Here is a 7,819-nt window from a genome sequence, read left to right as displayed (position 1 = left end):
TCTCATGACATTCACAAATAGGAACTTAAGGTGGGCACTCATGGCTATAGGTGGCCGGATGGCACCAGAGGGCACCACTCTCGCCTCCTGTGCCTGTGCACCCCCCAAGGTTTTCATATAGACACTTAGGGTTTTGGGTTAGAGTAGTGGTGGAGGGGAAACTGGCACCACGCCGGCCTCTGCCTCTTCTTCTTTCCCTTTTTAATTACTCTATAGAACAAGCAACAACAGTACATCTGGGGGTGGGGGTGTGGGTGTCAGGGTCTTTAGTCCCATCCCGTTCCCCAACTGTCATTTGGGGAGGGTGTCCTGAAGAAGGGTGGGCCACCGGGTGCGGTCCTGGGCTGTGGGTGGGCTTGGGGCTTGGATGGTTGCCGGGGGCGGGGCTAGCTCTCCATCCTCCCTAGTGCTGCTTGGTCTCCTGAGGTGTGGCTCTTGGTTTCTGTGGGTGGTCCCCTGGCCGGGGTGGCTGCCGGGTTCCGGGGGGTGGACGGCTGGGGGGGTGCACTTGGTAATTGGCGGTGTGGTGGGGTCATCATGGGTGTGGCTTCTCTGCGGCGGGGGGCTGGCCGGGCGTCCTGGTGCGGCCCGGGCTGGGCCTTGGCTATCTGCTCCTCTCCACCTCAGAATGATTGRGTCTACCTCCTGAGTTTGGGTGTGTGCTGCCTCCAATAGGGGGTGGGTGCATGTCCTGGACCTGGGGAGTATAGAGTGTGTATCAGGGGTATGAGTGGAATGTGGCGTCCTTGTATGTCTTTGATTGAGTCGGGGTGAGGATGAGGGTGGGATGGTGCGATTGTGTATGTTTGGGTATTTGCCAGGCTGCGGTCTGGGCTGCCCCTCCTGCTGGTTTATCTGGGGGCCCGCTGCTACTCGGCCCCCCAGTGGGGTGTGCGGCTGGCCGCCGGCGTGCTGGGGGTTCCCGGGGTCTGGGGCTGGGCGCTGGGATGTGTGCCAGCCTGGCCTGGTGACTGCCTGCTGGGGCTCGGGGCCTCTGGCCCTGTCAGGCTTTGGCTTGGAAGGGGTGCGCCCTGGGGGCCCGGACCTCTGTGCCCTTTCCTGGATCTGCTCTGGTATGGTGGGTGCCGGTGGGGCCCATGAGTTTGTCGCTGCTGGCCCCGGGGGCTGTGCGTGTGGTTGCTGGGCGGACTCACCCAGTTCTCCCCTATGGTCTGATCTGGGGGGTGGGTGGGCGGATCGTCCCGTGCGGGTGCCCCTCGGGGCTCTGCGCTYGGGATCCCTCTCGGGCCCTTGGGCTCTGGTCTTCCCTATGTCTGCCTCGCGTCTTGGGGGTTGGGTCTCCGGTCCTCCACAGTCACKATTAAATATTCCATTGGAGAAATCTTGTATATACACGCATGTTCACAACCGCTCACAAACAGGTGTTCTGATCCGGGGGGTTCTGACAGGTCACTGAGTGTGTATATATGTCTGTGTGTACATACTGACAATATTTATGAATGTAAGCATGCATGTATGTATATCTTTATATATGTATGGGTATGTGGATACTGTATATTTATATATGCCCTCCATGTATTTATCCATTTATTTTTCAGGTGAGCGGACAGATGTTGGGTGTGTGGTCCTGTGTTTTGTTTAATATACTTCTAATCGCTATGTCAATCTTTCTATCTTTCTAAATACTTCTCTCTCTGTTTTTCTCTCTGTCTCTATTTTCTCTTCACTTAAAAAGTCACTGATGATGAAGAAATAAATAAACTAAATAAACTAATAATTGGTTTTGTTTTCTACTGAAGTGACCCAAAAAAAAAAAAGAATTAAAAACAAAACAAAACCAAAAAAACTTTCACTTTGTTGTGAAACTTCTGGGACAATAATGACAGATTTTTGGAGAGATGTTGTTGGTGAATTCAACCTGCAGAAGAGGTTGGAAGATGGCTGTTTGATATACTTATTGCTTTTTAAATCATCCTACAGGCTCTGACATGTTAGATAAATTTGAAAATGACGTTTTGAAAAAATCCAGAAGGCTTGAAAAAATCCGTGAGATTGCTCTATTCGTCCGTATACCTGCAAAATGACGTAAAATCCTTATAACTTACGGACAATCCGTACAAGCTGACATGTATGGAAACATGTACTCAGATTCTAGCACAATAAAAGCAAGCAATAAAAGAGAACAAGAAAAACTTTCAAATAAAGACAAAAACATGCTTGTAACACGCACATAAAAAGAGGTCAGATTGGTGTAGGTTCATAATCAATAAAATAGCAGGTTGGCAGCATAACAAAGTTTTATTCATGTCATCTGTTAAAAAATCTTGGATTTTTTCACAATGCAATATATATCGCAGGGTCAGAAAAAAAATCTAAATCTCATTTTTTCCAATATTGTGCTGCCCTATGTAAGATAATGAAAGTGCAGAAATCAGTTGTAATGTGAAAAACCTAGCTGTAGATGGCTAATGGCCTGTAAACCCTTTTATGATCAGTGTAGCAGACTTCCTGGACCACTCACAATTTCTTTTGTGGAAGTGGTTTTAATAAAAATTWGATCCAATGTGCAGYCAGACAAGGATGMTATTTTCTATCCTGAACATTTGTGAAGTCCTGTTTTATGGATGGTACTCAAATGTCAAGCTGGAGCATACACAGGGTTTAACAAAGGGGTCACCTGTGACCTTGAGATTTGACCCTGTCACCTTAAATTCAGTAGGGCTCGTTCTTGACCCATGACATATACAGTTATACAGTTTAACAATACGACCAACATAAGATGAGCAGTGTTGTAGTGTTTGAGCATAAAATTTTTACAAAGAACTTTTCCCTCCAGGATTGTATWCCTCGGTATTTGTTTAAATGCAGATTAAAGCAACACCAGAAAAAGATGCAACCTCTCTCTGAATGTTGTCTCAGATGGCCTTTTGATGTAAAGTTTAAWCGTTCACTGAGTTTCCCTTCTGGGGGCCGTGTCTGTTTGTGACATTGTGGTGTTTGATGGGTTTTAGMACATCACCCAGAGGAATGACCCCGGGCAGCCGCAGCCTGAGTTCAAAGAGCTGCACAAATCCATGCAAAGCTTTGCAAAACTGATAGGAACAGAACACATGCCTTTTCCCTTCGTCTTTATATTTCAATGGCTAGCACAAAAGAACAGTGAAAACAGAAAGGTTATCAGGATGGTAACAAGTTGATTATGGAGGAAACACAGAGTGGAGAAATTCACTTTGATTGCCTTCAGAGGATAATGGATGTCAAACAGCAGCTAAAAGATAACACAGGACCATAATTATCAGCTAAAATGTCCTATACCTGCACCACAGTGTAAAACAACAAACTTCTTTTATGACTCAGCGTGTCTTACCCTCTGCAGAGTCCTGTGAGTCGTCCTTTTGCGTCTCCTCTGCGTCCTCCTTCTCCTCATTGCCTTGCTGCATAGTGTCCATTTTGGAGACRTCAGTCTCCTGGTTGTCGTCTCCCTGTGGCGCAGCAGAGACGGAGGTGGTGGCTGAGCTTTGGGACCCTGGACGAGATGTGCTGCGGTTGCTGTTGGGCTCCTGGGCCTGGCTAGTGCTGCTGGTGGTGTTGGTGGGTGCGCTTGGTGGCTTCTCTCCACCAGGCTGCTCTGACCCCGTGGGAGACAACTGGCTATCATTTACGRTGGCAGTGTCTGGTGGATTGTCCTCTGTTTGTACTGTGGGAGGCTCTTCCTGCTGGCTGACTGAGCTCTGGGCACTGCCCGGGGCCTGCGCGCTGGTGGCCTCCACCTGGGTAAGGGTTTGCACGGACTCTGTTGAAGCATTAGAGAGTTTGTCTTGCCGCAGRTCCTCATTGGATGCTTGCTCCTCCTCCCGAATGGGGGACAGCTCTGTCTCTGTGAAGACGTCCTCTGAAACGGAGCCCTCAGCACTGCGTGAKGCCGTGCTGCTGCCGTCAGTAGCTCCCGGCTCCTTCAGCCGGTGCTCTGGATCCTTCTGCTGGGACGGGTGCCTCTCAGCTGGCAGAGGCTCCAGGTCACTGATGAAGATGAAAGAAAGAGCAAAGAAACCGTTGAAAAGGTTGATATTTTCATGCACKATCTACTATCATTTCTACTGAGAGACATTGGAATGATTTTTATTTTCTCTTTTTATTATTGTGATTAGTTTTTCACAGCAACACACATCAAAACATGAAAATTGGGCTTCTTATTACTTATTTACATCACATATTCTAACATTTAAACTTTGATTTTGCAGATTAAAAGTGATTCAGATATTGCTTTTTTTTTAGAAGCACCACTCTTACATGCTTTTTGAAATGTGTCTAAGATTTATTTTACACTTACTGTATGTTGTCRTTTTTTTCAGGACATTTTTGCACATGCAATGTCTAAGCTGTAAATACCTAAAATGGTGAATTTCTCCCTAAGTCCTGGAAGCTTAATATTAGGCTCTGGTTGATGAGAATATATTGTAAGACCATTCACAGACAAGTCTCTGAACCTGGTATCATAGTTTTCAGGATTGAAGTCTGGATTATAGACAAAATATTTCCTTATTTCAGCATAATTTTTTATCCAATGTTTTCTAATTACTGCAGCCCAGCTCTTCAAGGAGCCAGTTATCAAAGTGTTTTAAGGGTCATTGAGATGAGCGAATAATGAGGGCACTCCACTTCACCAACCAGCTAGAAGTTTAATCTGGGCTGCCTTATAGTATTCTTTTAAACACAGAAGACTAAGAGCCCTCTTTTCTTTACCACAATGCATACTTTGTACCTTATTCTTGTTGTATTCCCTGCCAAAATAAATCTAGAGACCATTTTAACCCATTCTGAAAGGAAGGGTCCTAGTGTCCCAGTCTACACAAACTGAAACAAATAAAGTCTTSTATATAATATCTTATAACCATCCCTGGAATCACAGTTAATAATTTTAATATTTGTTATTGCTTTTCTTTCTTGAGAGGTCTATAACTAACCTCTAGTTTGGTTAGATGTTCAGATGTCACCAATATACAGTATCAGGAAATGTCCTGCATAAACATGAGCATTTAGGAATTAAATGAGCAAAGGTGTGCTGTAAATCATCATCAAACTGCTCCTCTGTAATTCAGTTTATAGTTTAGGGTTTTAAATCCTATGGCTGTGTGGATGCACTACTYAAAACCAGTTAACTTTTACCACCTTGACTTTGAAAGCCTCCACATATTCTATCTGAACTGTCAAAGTCTGCTCTCATTGTCGCAGAAAATCAAAATGATGAAAATCTCGTCATTTTGTTCGCAGATTCAAGTCTTCCACCAATTCTTACAACAACCCCCCCAGGAGAACGTCTGACTTTCCTCTGCATAAAAACTTGTTGTGTGATTGGTCAGAAGTTTGTTGACGTGTTTGTTTACGCTAAAAGCGCTCAGACGCTGCATTTTGTGTCAACTACCGTACTCGCTTCCAGAATCTGACTGTTGTACCAGTAAACAGAAATTTATGARGATAGTCAAACGGCCAAAATGAATGAATGGAGATAAAACAGACGTGCACGGAGGAATCTGTCTCACAAAAACTGTTGTGCTTTAACTGGGACGGATTTGTGGACAAATAACGGTGGATATCAGAGGTGCAGTGATGTACCGCAGAGAGAGGGGTTTCCCAGGAGCTTGGTGGGGTGTGTCACAGAGGCTGTGTGTGGAAAATCAATGTTGAGCAACCACTTGACCATGCATCAACTGTTTGGCTTTGGATAGAGTATAATGGGCTCAGTTCTCCCTGTGCATATGTGGGTTTTCTCTGGGTACTCCAGTTTCCCCCACAGACCAAAGGTTAGTCATGGACCAATCCTCTTTACTTTTTATATGCTKCCATTAGGTAAAGTTAAACAGCATGGGATCAATTTCCATTGTTATGCTGATGATACTCAGTTATATTTATCCATGAAACCTGATGAATCTAAACAGTTACTTAAACTACAAGCATGTCTTAAAGACATAAAACATGGATGAMTCTCAACTTTCTGCTTCTAAATTCAGATAAAACAGAGGTTGTGTTTTTAGGACCTGAACATCTTAGGAATAAACTTTGCAGCCTTTCACCTCCTCTGGATGGCATTAACCTGACCTCTAGTTCAAATGTAAAGAACCTTGGTGTTGTTTTTGATTAGGACATGTCTTTTAACCCCCACATTAAAATTTGTGTTTGCCTGTGTCTCTTTCCTGTCCCCAAAAATTCAACACAATCTGTTGGCTTCTTTAGCTTTATTGTTTTTTGTGTTCAGTGTCCTGAGACGACGCTAGTTGTGACTTGGCGCTATATAAATAAACTCAATTKAATTGTTGGACCTGTCCAGGGTCCAAGAGAAATGGAATCTTATTGTGTTATTATCCAGGGTGAACCCTGCGTCTCACACAGTGACTGAATATAAACACCAGCAACCCCACACAACCCGGAAAGGAGATGTGGGTAAACATTTGTTTAACAAGAGCCAGACCAGAGGGCTGGATAAGTTTATAACCAGACTGAACACAATCAGTCCACTTCCTACACTAAAAACTGCTGGAGGAGAGAGGCAAGACAACCTCCCTTAATTCACCCTGATACCCAGCAATGTCATTGCTATCTTGAGCTAATTCTAATTATATATAATTAAAATTATAATAATAATATTTGTGTTTATGCTGTGATGGACTTGCGACCTGTCCAGGGTGTTCCCCGCCCCTCGCACAGTGACCCCTGCAACCCGGAAAGGAAGCAGCAGGTATAGACAAGGGATGGATGTATTTATGCTTYAAATAATAAAATGTTGCATGGAGAAGAGTGAAACTGAATGACTGCATATCTTTCAGTCAGATCATCACTTTTATGTTGCAATAAATTTCATTACAGCAAGACATATTTTTACATTATTGAGCAGCTTATCTGTGCAGATAAAGCAAGGCAAAAACATTAAACTGCAAGAAACTGGCGAACAGGAGTACAACTATGTATGTTTTGCAGTTCATCTACGCAACAACAGTTTTTTTTGCACAGATATTGTTGTGTTTTGTTTGTGAAAGAAGGTCTCACACACACACAGGAACAACACTCACACCTCACATTGTGTAGACACTTGTTGCTGGGTGTTGTGTTCAGACAGAGAAACAAGCACACAGAAAGAGGTCAGCAGAGAGAGAAGGAAAAATAGAAGACAGATGATGGGCCACAGCTGAGAAAACAGCTGGACTTGGCAAAGWAACCTGCCATTTCCCTGCACAGTAACAACGCTGCTGGCAACACTCGGTCAGCTAAACACAACTCTGCCCCAAAAGGAAACAGGAAAACAGAATCAACWGGCTTCCTTTTGCTCACTACATTGCATTTTCCTTCTGCATTCAGAATATTTGTCTTCAAAAACACTAAAATAGCTYAAGATAAAGTAAATAAATGAAAACATTCAAACCACAAACCTGTAGGAGGAAACACAAACGGATCCTCTGAAATGCCTGCTTCATCCTGCATAATGAGGTGAGCCACTACAATGTAGGAGGGTGAAGTCACACTTCATTAACCCTGGTGTAATTTCTGCTTTTTTATTTTGGTATGAGAAGGGATTAAATCGTGTCGAGTAGTGATGCAGTTTGATCTAGCTGCATCACTGCGAGGCTGACATCAACATGGAAGACGTAAAGTCAAGAATTCATGATGGACTAAGTTAAATGATGGAGTTTATATACAGTATTCATATCTACTAAATGGTTATATAAGTAGTCTTTAACCCTGGCAGAAGTGGTTTACTATAACAACCATAGAGGTCCATATAACAGCTGGAGTGTGTTGAGACCGTGTAACTGTGGGATCCACTGTAGAAGCTACGGTGCTCAACAGAATGGGCAAGAGTCTAGAT

The 7,819-nt window shown here is 44.0% G+C and overlaps 1 protein-coding gene across 5 annotated transcripts in view; it reads right to left on the bottom strand.

The window, feature by feature from the left end:
• Positions 1-7,819, bottom strand: part of oxr1a (oxidation resistance 1a) — a 191,866-nt gene that overhangs the window by 20,340 nt on the left and 163,707 nt on the right. For all 5 annotated transcript variants that reach the window (XM_014017107.1, XM_014017109.1, XM_014017108.1 and 2 more), the window contains one exon: positions 3,329-3,981. In XM_014017107.1, coding sequence (XP_013872561.1) covers positions 3,329-3,981 — 653 coding nt within the window. The remainder of the gene's footprint in view (positions 1-3,328; positions 3,982-7,819) is intronic.

This window comes from Austrofundulus limnaeus, unplaced genomic scaffold (genome assembly GCF_001266775.1).
Source record: "Austrofundulus limnaeus strain Quisiro unplaced genomic scaffold, Austrofundulus_limnaeus-1.0 Scaffold161, whole genome shotgun sequence".
NCBI classification, from domain to species: Eukaryota; Metazoa; Chordata; class Actinopteri; order Cyprinodontiformes; family Rivulidae; genus Austrofundulus; species Austrofundulus limnaeus.
This window is presented reverse-complemented; position numbering and strand designations above follow the sequence as displayed.